The sequence below is a fragment of the Poecile atricapillus genome, unplaced genomic scaffold (assembly GCF_030490865.1).
Source record: "Poecile atricapillus isolate bPoeAtr1 unplaced genomic scaffold, bPoeAtr1.hap1 scaffold_277, whole genome shotgun sequence".
Classification (NCBI taxonomy): Eukaryota; Metazoa; Chordata; class Aves; order Passeriformes; family Paridae; genus Poecile; species Poecile atricapillus.
In genome coordinates, this window is record NW_026709079.1 from 28489 (window position 1) to 43988 (window position 15500).

At 63.0% G+C, this 15500-nt stretch overlaps 1 protein-coding gene across 1 annotated transcript; it reads right to left on the bottom strand.

Moving 5' to 3' along the window:
* Nucleotides 1–14635, bottom strand: LOC131574382 (carnitine O-palmitoyltransferase 1, muscle isoform-like; the record flags this gene model as incomplete). Its single annotated transcript, XM_058828829.1, is given in 12 exon segments — nt 1–121; nt 736–828; nt 1780–1893; nt 3657–3809; nt 6105–6239; nt 7386–7550; nt 9234–9350; nt 11416–11521; nt 12529–12607; nt 12610–12713; nt 14439–14614; nt 14616–14635. Coding segments are annotated over 12 exon segments (1355 nt in total), but the record flags the coding sequence as incomplete, so codon positions are not given.
* Nucleotides 14636–15500: the final 865 nt, after the last annotated feature.

Below are 15500 nucleotides of genomic sequence, written 5' to 3' on the forward strand. Positions count from 1 at the left end.
TCGGGGACCCCCGGGGACCCCCCCCCGGTCACTCCCCAGCTTTGGGGGGGTTGGTTTTGTCGAAGAGCCCCGCGATGTCCAGCATGGCCTGGCGGATGTGGCGGCCAAAACGCTGCGAGTCCTGCGGGGAGAGACCCCCGGGGGACCCCAGACTCACTCAGGGGGGACCCCAAACCCCCGGGGGACCCCAGACTCACTCAGGAGGGACCCCAAACCCCCGGGGGACCCCAAACCTCACAGGGGGACCCCAGACTCAGAGAGGGACCCCGGAACCCCGGGGGGACCCCAGACTCAGGGGGGGACCCCGACCCTCAGAGGGGGACCCCACAGACCCCACAGACCCCCCAGAGACCCCAGAGACCCCTCAGTGACCCCACAGACCCCCCAGAGACCCCAGAGTGACCCCACAGACCCCCCAGAGACCCCCAGAGTGACCCCCCCAGACCCCACGGACCCCAAAGTGACCCCCCCAGAGACCCCCAGATGACCCCCCAGACCCCACAGACCCCCAGAGTGACCCCAGAGTGACCCCACAGACCCCAAAGTGACCCCCCCAGAGACCCCAGAGTGACCCCACAGACCCCACAGACCCCCAGAGTGACCCCAGAGTGACCCCCCAGACCCCCCAGACCCCAAAGTGACCCCCCCGAGACCCCCCCGAGTGCCCCCCCAGCCAGCCCAGGGGGTCCCCCCGATCCCACCCCCCCCCCGAGACCCCCCGAGTGCCCCCCTCACTGTCTCGGGGCTGGAGAATTTGCTGGAAACGTGGAAGGTGATGAGGTTCTCCCCGGAGATGATGTAGGACACCCCATAACCATCATCCGCCACCTGGGGGGCACGGGGGGGCTTTTGGGGGGCTTTGGGGGGGCTATGGGGCACGGGGGGGGCTTTTGGGGGGCTTTGGGGGGGCTGTGGGGCACCAGGGGGAGATGGAGGAGAGACCCCCCCCCCCACCTCAGGGACCCCCTGCCCCCCTCCTGGAGCTCCCCGGAACCCCCAGAGACCCCCAGAGAACCCCAAGAAGCCCCCCAGAACCTCCCCCTGAGCCCCCCAAACCCCCCCAGAACCCCCCAGAGCCCCCCAAACCCCCCCAGAACCTCCCCCAGAGCCCTCCCTGAACACCCCAGAGCCCCCCAGAGCCCCCCAGAGCCCCCCAAAACCCTCCCAAAACCTCCCCAGAGCCCCCCCAGAGCTCCCCAGAACCCCCCCAGATCCCCCCAGAACTCCTCCAGAGCCCCCCAAAACCCTCCCAGAGCCCCCCAGAACCCCTCCCCAACCCCCCCCAGAACCCCCCCGATCCCCCCAAGCCCCTCTGCCCCTCTCCCAGAGCCCCCCAGAACCTCCCCAAAGCCCCCCAGAACCCCCCCAGAACCCCTCAGAGCCCCCCCCGGAGCCCCCCAAAACCTCCCCAGAACCTCCCCAAAGCCCCCCAAAACCCCCCCAGAGCCCCCCAGAGCTCCCCAGAACCCCCAAGAACCCCCCAGAGCCGCCCCAAAAGCCTCCCAAAACCCCCCAGAGCCTCCCAGAACCTCCCCCAAAACCCCCCCACAGCCCCCCCAGAGCCCCCCAAAACCTCCCCCAAAACCCCCCCACAGCCCCCCAAAGCCCCCCAGAACCCCTCAGAGCCCCCCAGAAACCCCCAGAACCCCTCCCCAAACCCCCCCAGAACCCCTCCCAAAACCCCCCCAGAGCCCCCCAAAACCCCCCAGAGCCCCCCGGAACTCCTCCAGAACCCCCCAGAGCCCCCCAAATCCCCCCCCGAGCCCCCCCCGAGCTCACGGGCCCGAAGCCGCCCCCGCTGGAGACGTGGTCGGGGAATTTGTCGAAGTCGAACATTCGGAGCTGCTGCTGCGGGGTCTGGCTGGTGGAGAGGCGCCAGGGCTCGGCCAGGACCTGTGGGGCGGCTGCTGCACCCATGGGCCCCACCGGGACCCACTGTGCCCCATAGCACCCCACTGTGCCCCATAGCACCCCACTGTGCACCCAGAGCGCCCCACTGTGCCCCACAGCACCCCACTGTGCACCCAGAGCGCCCCATAGCACCCCACTGTGCACCCAGAGCACCCCACTGTGCCCCATAGCACCCCATAGCGCCCCACTGTGCACCCATGGGCCCCACCGGGACCCAGAGCACCCCATAGCACCCCACTGTGCACCCAGAGCGCCCCATAGCACCCCACTGTGCACCCCATGGGCCCCACCGGGACCCAGAGCGCCCCATAGCACCCCACTGTGCACCCCATGGGCCCCATAGCACCCCACTGTGCACCCATGGGCCCCACCGGGACCCAGAGCGCCCCATAGCACCCCACCGTGCACCCAGAGCGCCCCACTGTGCCCCACAGCGCCCCACTGTGCCCCACAGCACCCCACTGTGCACCCATGGGCTCCACCGGGACCCATAGCGCCCCATAGCACCCCATAGCGCCCCACAGCACCCCACTGTGCCCCATAGCACCCCACTGTGCCCCACAGCACCCTACTGTGCCCCATAGCACCCCACTGTGCCCCATAGCACCCCACTGTGCCCCACTGTGCACCCAGAGCGCCCCACAGCACCCTACTGTGCCCCACAGCACCCCACTGTGCACCCATGGGCCCCACCGAGAGCCACAGCACCCCATGGGGCCCATAGTGCACCCCATGGGCCCCACGGAGACCCAAGGCGCCCCATAGCACCCCATTGTGCCCCATAGCACCCCACTGTGCACCCCAGAGCACCCCACTGTGCACCCCACTCCACCTCACTGCTCCCCATGGCACCCCACTGTGCCCCACTGCACCCCATGGTGCCCCATGGCACCCCCTGTCCCCTCGTGTCCCCCCATGTCCCCCCGTGTCCCCCGTGTCTGTCCCTGTCCCTGTCCCTGTCCCGTGTCCTCAGTGTCCCCCCCGTGACCCCCGTGTCCCTGTCCCGTGTCCCCCGTGTCCCCCGTGTCCCCCCGCGTGTCCCCTCGTGTCCCCCCGTGTCCCTGTCCCACGTCCCTGTCCTGTGTCCCTTCGTGTCCCCCCACCGTGTCCCCCCCGTGTCCCATATCCCGTGTCCCCCCACCGTGTCCCCTCCGTGTCCCGTGTCCCTGTCTCTGTCCCATGTTCCCCCCGTGTCCCGTGTCCCTGTCCCCCGTGTTCTCTCGTGTCCCCCGTGTCCCTGTCCCTGTTCCCCCCCCGTGTCCCCCCCGTGACCCCCGTGTCCCAGTCCCTGTCCCCCCCGTGTCCCCCCTGTCCCTGTCCCGTGTCCCCCGTGTCCCCCGTGTCCCCCCCCCCCGTGTCCCTCCTGTCCCTGTCCCGTGTCCCCCGGGTCCCCTCGTGTCCCCCCGCGTGTCCCCCTGTGTCCCTCACTGTCCCTGTCCCTGTCCCTGTCCCTGTCCCTGTCCCGTGTCTCCCGTGTCCCCTCGTGTCCCCCCGCGTGTCCCCCCCGTGTCCCCCCTGTCCCTGTCCCCCCCCGTGTCCCCTCGTGTCCCATATCCCTGTCCCGTGTCCCCTCGTGTCCCCCCGTGTGTCCCCCCGTGTCCCTCACTGTCCCTGTCCCCTCGTGTCCCCCTCGTGTCCCGTGTCCCTGTACCTGTCCCCCCCCCGTGTCCCCTCGTGTCCCCCACGTGTCTCCCCCGTGTCCCCCCCGTGTCCCTCCTGTCCCCCCCCGTGTCCCCCGCGCTGACCTTGGCCAGGAAGGGGCTCTGTGTCCCGAGATATCGCGACATGAGGTAGAGGCAGAAGAGGTGCCGGTCGATGCCCGCGCCGGTCATGGCGAGGCGATAGAGCTGCTGGTGCTTCTCTGCGGCCGCCTTGAACAGCCGCTGCCGCTCCGAGCGCTGGGGGACCCCGAAATCTGCACCCCGAAATCTGCACCCCGAAACTGGACCCCAAAAACCGCACCCCGAAATCTGCACCCCGAAATCTGACACCCCAAACTGTGCCCCAAAAACCGCACCCCAAAATCTGCACCCCCAAACTGGACCCAAAATCTGCACCCCGAAATCTGCACCTCAAACTGTGCCCCAAAAACCGCACCCCAAAATCTGCACCCCAAACCGATATCCCAAACCTGCCCCTTGAACAGCTGCTGCCACTCCGAGTGCTGGGGGACCCCGAAATCTGCACCCCAAAATCTGCACCCCGAAACTGGACCCCAAAAACCGCACCCCGAAATCTGCACCCCGAAATCTGCACCCCAAACTGTGTCCCAAAAACCGCACCCCAAAATCTGCACCCCAAAATCTGCACCCCAAACTGCACCCAAAAACCGCACCCCAAAATCTGCACCCCAAACCGATATCCCAAACCTGCCCCTTGAACAGCTGCTGCCGCTCCGAGCGCTGGGGGACCCCGAAATCTGCACCCCAAAATCTGACACCCCAAAATCCGCACCCCAAAACTGTGCCCCAAAAACCGCACCCCAAAATCTGCACCCCAAAATCTGCACCCCAAACTGTGCCCCAAAAACCGCACCCCAAAATCTGACACCCCAAACTGGACCGCAAAATCTGCACCCCAAACTGTACCCCGAAATCTGCACCCCAAACTGGACCCCAAAACCGCACCCTGAAATCTGCACCCCGAAACTGGACCCCAAAAACCGCACCCCAAAATCTGCACCCCAAACTGTGCCCCAAAATCTGCACCCCGAAATCTGCACCCCAAACTGTGCCCCAAACTGTGCCCCAAAATCTGCACCCCAAACTGTACCCTGAAATCAGCACCCCAAAATCTGCACCCCAAAAACTGCACCCCAAACTGTGCCCCAAAAACTGCACCCCGAAATCTGCACCCCAAACTGCACCCCAAAAACCGCACCCCAAACCGATATCCCAAACCTGCCCCTTGAACAGCCGCTGCCACTCCGAGCACTGGGGGACCCCGAAATATGCACCCCGAAATCTGCACCCCAAACTGTGCCCCAAACTGTGCCCCAAGATCTGCACCCCAAAATCTGCACCCCAAACTGTGCCCCAAAAACCGCACCCCAAAATCTGCACCCCGAAATCTGCACCCCGAAATCTGCACCGTCCCCATCCTGGTGTGTGGGGTCCCTGTCCCAGTTCCCGTTGCCCCATCCTGGTTCCCATTGCCCTGTCCCGGTTCCTGGTGCCTGTCCCAGTTCCCGGTGCCCATCCCGGTTCCCATCCCGGTTCCCGGTTCCCATCCCGGTTTCTGGTTCCCATCCCAGTTCCCAGTGCCCATCCCAGTTCCCGGTGCCCATCCCGGTTCCCATTGCCCCATCCCGGTTCCTGCTGCCCATCCTGGTTCCCATCCCAGTTCCCAGTGCCCCATCCCGGTTCCCAGTTCCCATCCCGGTTCCCGGTGCCCATCCTGGTTCCCAGTTCCCAGCCCGGTTCCCGGTTCCCGTCCCGGTTCCCAGTTCCCATCCTGGTTCCTGGTTCCCATCCCAGTTCCTGCTGCCCATCCTGGTTCCCATCCCGGTTCCCATTGCCCCATCCCAGTTCCCTTTGCCCCGTCCCGGTTCCTGCTGCCCATCCTGGTTCCCATCACAGTTCCCAGTGCCCCATCCCAGTTCCCGGTGCCCCATCCCGGTTCCCATCCTGGTTCCCAGTTCTCATCCCGGTTCCTGGTGCCCATCCCAGTTCCCGGTTCCCATCCCGGTTCCCGATTCCCATCCTGGTTCCCGGTGCCCATCCTGGTGTCCCATCCCCGTTCCCGTTGCCCCGTCCCGGTTCCCGGTGCCCCATCCCAGTTCCCATCCCGGTTCCCGGTTCCCATCCCGGTTCCCATTGCCCCATCCCGGTGCCCATCCCGGTTCCCGGTTCCCATCCCGGTTCCCGGTGCCCATCCCAGTTCCCGGTTCCCATTGCCCCATCCCGGTTCCTGGTTCCCATCCCGGTTCCCGTTGCCCTGTCCTGGTTCCCGGTTCCCATCCCAGTTCCCATCCTGGTTCCCGTCCTGGTTCCCGGTGCCCTTCCCGGTGCCCCATCCCGGTTCCCGTTGCCCCGTCCCGGTTCCCGGTTCCCATCCCAGTTCCCATCCCGGTGCCCATCCCGGTTCCCGGTGCCCGTCCCGGTTCCCATCCCGGTTCCCATCCCGGTTCCCGGTTCCCATCCCAGTTCCCATCCCAGTTCCCGTCCCGGTTCCCGGTGTCCCGCGGCACTCACGCTGCGCCGGGGGTCGGCCATGCTGCGCACGAAGGCCGTGGACTCGCAGGTGCAGGAGCGCACGGTCTCGGTGCGGCCCTCGCGGAACAGCCGCGTCATGGAGGCCTCGTACGTCAGGCAGAAGGAGCCCTTGTCCTGCGGGATGGAATCCATTGATCCCATGGACCCCATGGATCCCATCGATCCCGTGGACCCCATCGATCCCATCAATCCCATTGATCCCATGGATCCCGTGGGTCCCATCAATCCCATTGATCCTATGGATCCCATCAATCCCATTGATCCCATCAACCCCATGGATCCCATTGATCCCATTGATCCCATCAATCCCATGGACCCCATCAATCCCATTGATCCCATCAATCCCATTGATCCCATCGATCCCGCGGATCCCATCGATCCCATGGATCACATCGATCCCATCAATCCCATGGACCCCATGGATCCCATCAATCCCATTGATCCCATCAATCCCATGGATCCCATCAATCCCATCAATCCGGTCCTGCCCTGGTCCTTGTGTATCCCGTCCCATGGATCCCATGGATCTCATCCCATGAATCCCATGGATCCCATCCCATCCCATCCCATGGATCCCATCCCATCAATCCCATCAATCCGGTCCTGCCCTGATCCTGGTGTATCCCATGGATCCCATCATTCCCATCCCATCCCATCAATCCCATGGATCCCATCCATCCCATCCTATTAATCCCATCCAATTCCCATTTCCATTCCTATCCCCATTCCAATCCTGATCCCTCCCTGATCCTGATCCTATCCCATCCCATTCCCATTCCCATCCCAATCCCGATCCCAATCCCAATCCCTCCCCGATCTCGATCCCGTAGATCCTCACTTGGAAGTGAGCCAGCTGCAGCGCGATCTGGATGAAGGTGTCGGGGCTGATCTCCCCCATCCCATCCCAATCCCGATCCCATCCTGATCCCTCCCCGATCCCATGGGATCCCTCCCCGATCCCGTAGATCCTCACTCTGAAGTGAGCCAGCTGCAGCGCGATCTGGATGAAGGCGTCGGGGCTGATCTCCCCCATCCCATCCCAATCCCGATCCCAATCCTGATCCCATCCCCATCCCATCCCAATCCCGATCCCATCCCATCCCAATCCCATTGATCCCGATCCCGTAGATCCTCACTCGGAAGTGAGCCAGCTGCAGGGCGATCTGGATGAAGGTGTCAGGACTGATCTCCCCCATCCCATCCCAATCCCGATCCCTCCCCGATCCCATTGGATCCCTCCCGGATCCCGTAGATCCTCACTCGGAAGTGAGCCAGCTGCAGGGCGATCTGGATGAAGGCGTCGGGGCTGGTGCGGCACCGTTTGATGAGGCCTTTGCCGAAGGTGGTGAAGAGGAAGCAGCAGAAATCCACGTCCTCGGCCAGGGCCCGCGCCACGCCCAGCGACGCCTCGATGGCCGCCACCGCCTGGGGACATGGCAGTGTCACCTGTGTCACCTGTGTCACCTGTACTCACACCTGTACCTGAGTGCTCACCTGAACCTGAACCCACACCTGTACCCACACCTGAACCTGTACTTACACCTGAACCCACACCTGAACCTGAACCCACACCTGAACCTGAGCCACACCCAGCGAGGCCTCGATGGCCGCCACCGCCTGGGGACACCACACCTGTGTCACCTGTGTCACCTGTGTCACCTGTGTCACCTGTACCTGTGTGCCCTCACCTGTGTGCTCACCTGTACCCCTGTACCCACACCTGAACCCACACCTGAACCCACACCTGAACCTGAGCCACACTCAGCGATGCCTCGATGGCCGCCACCGCCTGGGGACACCGCGGTGTCACCTGTGTCACCTGTGTCACCTGTACTCACACCTGTACCTGTATCCACACCTGTACCCACACCTGTACCTGTACTCACACCTGTACCCACACCTGTACCCACACCTGAACCTGAGCCACGCCCAGCAAGGCCTCGATGGCCGCCACCGCCTGGGGACACCGCAGTGTCACCTGTGTCACCTGTGTCACCTGTGTCACCTGTGTCACCTGTACCCACACCTGTACTCACACCTGTACCCTCACCTGTACCTGAATCCACACCTGTACCCACACCTGAACCTGAGCCACGCCCAGCGACGCCTCGATGGCCGCCACCGCCTGGGGACACGGCAGTGTCACCTGTGTCACCTGTACTCACACCTGTACCTGTACTCACACCTGAACCCACACCTGAACCTGAACCCACACCTGTACCCACACCTGAACCTGAGCCATGCCCAGCGAGGCCTCGATGGCCGCCACCGCCTGGGAACACCGCGGTGTCACCTGTGTCACCTGTGTCACCTGTACTCACACCTGTACCCTCACCTGTACCTGTATCCACACCTGTACCCACACCTGAACCTGAGCCACGCCCAGCGAGGCCTCGATGGCCGCCACCACCTGGGGACACCGCAGTGTCACCTGTGTCACCTGTGTCACCTGAACCCACACCTGTACCTGTACCCACACCTGAACCCACACCTGTACCCACACCTGTACCTGTACCCACACCTGAACCTGAGCCACGCCCAGCAACGCCTCGATGGCCGCCACTGCCTGGGGACACCGCAGTGTCACCTGTGTCACCTGTGTCACCTGTGTCACCTGTGTCACCTGTACCCACACCTGAACCTGAGCCACGCCCAGCGAGGCCTTGATGGCCGCCACCGCCTGGGGACACCACAGTGTCACCTGTGTCACCTGTACCTGTACTCACACCTGTACCCTCACCTGAACCTGTACCCACACCTGAACCTGAGCCACGCCCAGCGAGGCCTCGATGGCCGCCACCGCCTGGGGACACCACAGTGTCACCTGTGTCACCTGTGTCACCTGTGTGCTCACCTGTACCCACACCTGTACCTGTACCTGTACCCACACCTGAACCCACACCTGAACCTGAGCCACGCCCAGTGACACCTCGATGGCCGCCACTGCCTGGGGACACCACAGTGTCACCTGTGTCACCTGTGTCACCTGTGTCACCTGTACTCACACCTGTACCTGTACCTGTACCCTCACCTGTCCCCCCCTGTCCCCCCCTGTCCCCTCACCTGTCCCCCCCTGTCCCCTCACCTGTCCCCCTGTCCCATGCCCACCTCAGCCGGGATGTCCCACTGCAGGCGCTGGGGGGGTCCCAGCGGCCTCTTGGGGTCCCCCTTGCAGTGCCCCCCCTCGGTGTAGCCCAGGTGGAACGTGTCGGTGGCCAGCATGAACTGGGGGGGACAGGGGGGCACTGGGGGGGGGCAGCGACCCCCGGAGACCCCAGACCCAAATCACAACACCCCCAGAGACCCCAGACCCAAATTACATCACCCCCAGAGACCCCAGATCCAAATTACATCACCCCCAGAGACCCCAGACCCAAATTACATCACCCCCAAATCCCCCAGACCCAAATTACATCACCCCCAGAGACCCCAGACCCAAATTACATCACCCCAGAGACCCCAGACCCAAATCACAACACCCCCAGAGACCCCAGACCCCAAATTCCATGGACCCCCAGACCCCAAATCCCCCAGACCCCAAATCCCCCAACCCCCCAATTCCATGGTCCCCCAGACCCCAAAACCCCAAATCCCCCAGACCCCAAATTCCATGGTCCCCCAGACCCCAAATCCCCCAGACCCCAAATTCCATGGACCCCCAGACCCCAAATCCCCCAGACCCCAAATCCCCCAGACCCCCCCAATTCCATGGTCCCAAATCCCCCAGACCCCAAATTCCATGGTCCCCCAGACCCCAAATCCCCCCGACCCCCCAATTCCATGGTCCCCCAAATCCCCCAGACCCCAAATTCCCCCAACCCCCCAATTTCAAGGCCCCCCCCAACCCAGGGGGATTCCATGGGGTGCCCCATAGGGGGGTGCCCACCCCATGGGGGGGGTCCCCGGTACCTCCCAGGGGTGCCCCATGGGGGGGGTTCGGTTTCGGGGGTGCCCAATTGGGGGTTCCAGGGGGTTCCCCATAGTGGGGTGCAGTGGGGTGCCCCATGGGGGGGAGTTTGGTGCCATGGGGTGCCCCATGGGGGGGGTTTTGGTGCCATGGGGTGCCCCATGGGGGGGTTCGGTTTTGGGGGTGCCCCATGGAGGGGCTCGGTACCAGGGGTGCCCCATGGGGGGGTTCCATGGGGTGCCCATAGGGGGGTTTGGTGCCATGGGGTGCCCCATGGGGGGGGTTTTGGTTTCGGGGGTGCCCATGGGGTGCCCCATAGGGGGGTGCCCACCCCACGGGGGGGTCCCCGGTACCTCCCAGGGGTGCCCCATGGGGGGGTTTGGTACCAGGGGTGCCCCATGGGGGGGGTTTGGTGCCATGGGGTGCCCATGGAGGGGGTTTTGGTTTCGGGGGTGCCCATAGGGTGCCCCATAGGGGGGTCCCCACCCCACGGGGGGGTCCCCGGTACCTCCCAGAGGTGCCCCATGGAGGGGGTTCGGTTTCGGGGGTGCCCCATGGGGGGGGATTCCATGGGGTGCCCCATAGGGGGGTTTTGGTTTCGGGGGTGCCCATGGGGGGGGTTTGGTGCCATGGGGTGCCCATGGGGGGGGTTTTGGTTTCGGGGGTGCCCATAGGGTGCCCCATAGGGGGGTCCCCACCCCATGGGGGGGTCCCCGGTACTTCCCAGGGGTGCCCCATGGGGGGGGTTCGGTTTCGGGGGTGCCCAATTGGGGGGTTCCAGGGGGTTCCCCATGGGGGGGGATTCCATGGGGTGCCCCATGGGGGGGAGTTTGGTGCCATGGGGTGCCCATGGGGGGGGTCCCAGGGGGTGCCCCATAGGGGGGTTCGGTTTTGTGGGTGCCCATGGGGGGGTGCCAGGGGGTGCCCCATGGGGGGGGATTCCAGGGGGGTGCCCCATAGATGGGGTTTGGCGCCATGGGGTGTCCCATGGGGGGGTCCCTGGTACCTCCCAGGGGTGCCCAATTGGGGGTTCCAGGGGGTGCCCCATAGGGGGGGGATTCGGTTTTGGGGGTGCCCCATGGAGGGGGTTTTGGTTTCGGGGGTGCCCATAGGGGCACCCCATAAGGGGGTGCCCGCCCCATGGGGGGGGGGTCCCCGGTACCTCCCAGGGGGTGCCCCCATGGGGGGGTTTCGGTTTCGGGGGTGCCCAATAGGGGGTTCCAGGGGGTGCCCCCATGGGGGGTTTCAGTTTCAGGGGTGCCCCTTGGGGGTGTTTGGCTCCATGGGGTGCCCATGGGGGGGGTTTGGTGCCATGGGGTGCCCAACTGGGGGTTTCCAGGGGGGTCCCAGGGGGTGCCCACCCCACGGGGGGGTCCCCGGTACCTCCCAGAGGTGCCCCACGATGGGGGCATCGGCCCACGAGTGCTCGGCGTTGGCCCCGACCTTGCCGTTCTTGTAGACCACGAGCGTGAAGGACTTGTCAAACCAGCTGGGGGGCGGCACGGGGGGGTTTGGGGGGGATTCGGGGGGATTTGGGGGGGTTTGGGGGGGTTTGGGGGGGATTCGGGGGGATTTGGGGGGGGGGGGTTTGGGGGGGTTTGGGGGGGATTTGGGGGGATTCGGGGGGAGATTGAGGGGATTTGGGGGGTTTTTAGGGGGAGATTGGGGGGAGACTGGGGGGATTTGAGGGAGTTTGGGGGGGAGATTGGGGGGGATTTGGGGGAGTTTGGGGGGAGATTCGGGGAATTTGGGGGGGATTTGGGGGAATTCGGGGAGATTTGGGGGAGATTGGGGGGGATTCGGGAGGATTTGGGAGGATTTGGGGAGTTCAGGGGGCACTTGGGGGTGATTGGGAGAATTTGGGGGGGAATTGGGTGGGATTTGGGGTCTCAGGGATATTTTGGGGTCTCAGGGATATTTTGGGGTCCCGGGATGATATTTTGGGGTCCCAGGATGATATTTTGGGGTCTCAGGGGATATTTTGGGGTACAGGAGGGATATTTTGGGGTCTCAGGGATATTTTGGGGTCCCGGGATGATATTTGGGGGTCTCAGGGATATTTTGGGGTCCCGGGATGATATTTTGGGGTCTTGGGGATGATATTTTGGGGTCCCAGGATGATATTTTGGGGTCTCAGGGATATTTTGGGGTCCCGGATGATATTTTGGGGTCTCAGGGATATTTTGGGGACCCGGGATGATATTTTGGGGTCTCAGGGATATTTTGGGGTACAGGAGGGATATTTTGGGGTCTCAGGGATATTTTGGGGTCCCGGGATGATATTTTGGGGTCCCAGGGGATATTTTGGGGTCCCGGGATGATATTTTGGGGTCTCAGGGATATTTTGGGTTCTCAGGGATATTTTGGGGTCCCAGGATGATATTTTGGGGTCTCAGGGATATTTTGGGGTCCCGGGAGGATATTTTGGGGTCTCAGGGATATTTTGGGGTCCCGGGATGATATTTTGGGGTCCCAGGAAGGTTTTGGGGTGCTCACCGGTCGTAGCAGCGGCCGTGCAGCAGGGATTTGGCGTAGGCGTCCATGCAGCCGGGTTTTCGGGGGTCGTGGCCGTGCTCTCCTCGTCCAGGGTGAGGAAGAACGCCGCGCGCTCGATGGCGTCCAGGGACGCCTTGTTGGGGCCGCGGCTGAAGAAACGCGCCCGAGCCTCGGCCCACGGGGCCCTGAGACCCCCGGTCAGACACCCCGAAACCCCTCGGGACCCCCCCCGGGACCCCCCGGGACCACCGGAGATCCCCAGGGACCCCCCGAGACCCCGCACCCCGAGCCTCGGCCCATGGAGCCTTGAGACCCCCGGTCAGACCCCTCGAAATCCCCCGGGACCCCCAAAACCCCCCCGGGACCACCGGAGACCACCGGGGACCCCCCAGAACCCCCCGGGACCACCGGGACCCCCCTGGGACCCCCCGGGACCCCGCACCCGAGCCTCGGCCCATGGAGCCCTGAGAGACCCGGTCAGACACCCCTGAGACCCCCCGGGACCCCCAAAGATCCCCCGGGACCCCCCCGAGATTTCCCGGGACCCCCCCGGGACCCCCGGATCACCCAAGACCCCCTGGGACCCCCCGAGACCCTCTGAGACCCCCCGGGACCCCGCGCCTGCGCCTCGGCCCACGGAGCCGTGAGAGACCTGGTGAGATCCCCCCCTAAAACCCCCGGACCCCCAAAACCCCCCGGGACCACCGGAGACCCCCACGGGACCACCAGAGACCCCCCGAAACCCCCCCGGGACCACCCGGAGACCCCCGGGGACCCCCCGAGACCCCCACAGACCCCGGGGACCACCCGAGACCCCCCGAGACCCCCGGGACCCCCCGAAACCCCCCGGGTGATTATCCCAGTTATTATCCCGGTTATTATCCCGGTTATCCCGGTTATTATCCCGGTTATTATCCCGGTTATCTCTGTTATTACCCCATTATCATCCCGGTTGTCCCCGTTATCATCCCGGTTATTATCCCAGTTATCCCGCTTATTATCCCAGTTATTATCCCGGTTATTTTCCCGGTTATCCCCCTGTTATCCCGGTTATTTTCCCGGTTATCCCAGTTATTATCCCAATTATTATCCCGGTTATTATCCCAGTTATTTTCCCGGTTATTTTCCCGGTTATTTTCCCCCTTATTCCAGTTATTTTCCCGGTTATCCCGGTGATTTTCCCGGTGATTATCCCTGTTTTCCCGGTTATTATCCCGGTTATTTTCCCCGTTATCCCGGTGATTATCCCGGTTATTATCCCGGTTATTTTCCCAGTTATTATCCCGGTGATTTTCCCGGTTATCCCGGTGATTTTTCCGGTTTTTATCCCGGTTTTTATCCCGATTATTTCCCCCGTTATCCCCGGTTATTTTCCCGGTGATTATCCCGGTTATTTTCCCAGTTATCCCGGTTATTTTCCCAGTTATTATCCAGCCTATTTTCCCGGTTATTTTCCCCGTTATCCCGGTTACTATCCGGTTATTTTCCCGGTTATTTTCCCGGTGATTATCCCGGTTATTTTCCCGGTTATCCCGATGATTATCCAGGTTATCCCGGTTATTTTCCGGTGATTATCCCGGTGATTTTCCCGGTTTTCCCTCCGTTATTTTCCCGGTTATCCCCCCGTTATCCCGATTTTTATCCCGGTTATTTTCCCGGTTATTATCCCTGTTTTCCCGGTGATTATCCCGGCTATTTTCCCGGTTATCCCGGTGATTTTCCCGGTGATTATCCCGGTGATTATCCCGGCGATTTTCCCGGTTATCCCGGTGATTTTCCGGTGATTATCCCGGTGATTATCCCGGTGATTATCCCCGTTATCCCGGTTATTTCCCCCGTTATCCCGGTGATTTTCCCCGTTATTCCGGTGATTTTCCCGGTTATCCGGTGATTTTCCCGGTTTTCCCCACCTCTCCCCGGCGGTCAGCGCCGCCAGCCGCTCCTCCCCGGGCTGGGGGGGCGAGGGATCATCCAGGATCCTCTGGAATTGCAGCTCCAGCTCTGCGGGGGCGAGCAGCTGCCCCCCGTAGTAAAGCCACACCTTGTAGTAGCGGCCCTTGTGGTACACGGCCAGGTGTTTGCTGTCCCGCCAGGTGCAGCAGCGAGTCTGGGGGCGTGGGGAGGGGGTCACAGCCCGGGAGTGAGAAATCCTCCCCAAAATCCCCGAAATCCTCCCCAAAATCCCCAAAATCCACCCAAATTCTGTTTGCTGTTTGCTGTCCGCCAGGTGCAGCAGCGAGTCTGGGGGCGTGGGGAGGGGTCACACCGAGGGAACCCCCCCGGGAATGCGAAATCCTCCCCCAAATCCACAAAATCCCCAAAATCCACCCAAATTCCACCCAAATCCCGAGAAATCCCCGCCAAATTCCACCCAGATCCTCCCCAAAATCCCTGAGAAATCCCCCCCAAATTCCACCCAAATCCTCCACAAAATCTCTGAGAAATCCCCCCCAAATTCCACCCAAATCCTCCACAAAATCCCTGAGAAATCCCCGACAAATTCCACCCAAATAGACCCGAAAATTCCCCCCAAATTCCACCCAGATCCTCCCCAAAATCCCTGAGAAATCCCCGACAAATTCCACCCAAATAGACCCGAAAATTCCCCTCCAAATTCCACCCAGATCCCTCCCCAAAATCCCCGAGAAATCCCCGCCAAATTCCACACAGATAGACCCGAAAATTCCCCCCCAAATTCCATCCCAAATCATCCCCAAAATCCCCGAGAAATCCCCGAGAAATCCCTGCCAAATTCCACCCAGATCCTCCTCAAATCATCCCCAAAATCCCCTAGAAATACCCGAGAAATCCCGCCAAATCCCACCCAGATCCCTCCCCAAAATCCCCGAGAAATTCCCGAGAAATTCCACCAGATCCTCCCCAATATCATCCCGAACCCTCTCAAATCCCCCCGAACCTCACATAAATCCTGCCCAAATTCTACATAAATCCCCCAAACCCCCCAGATCCCA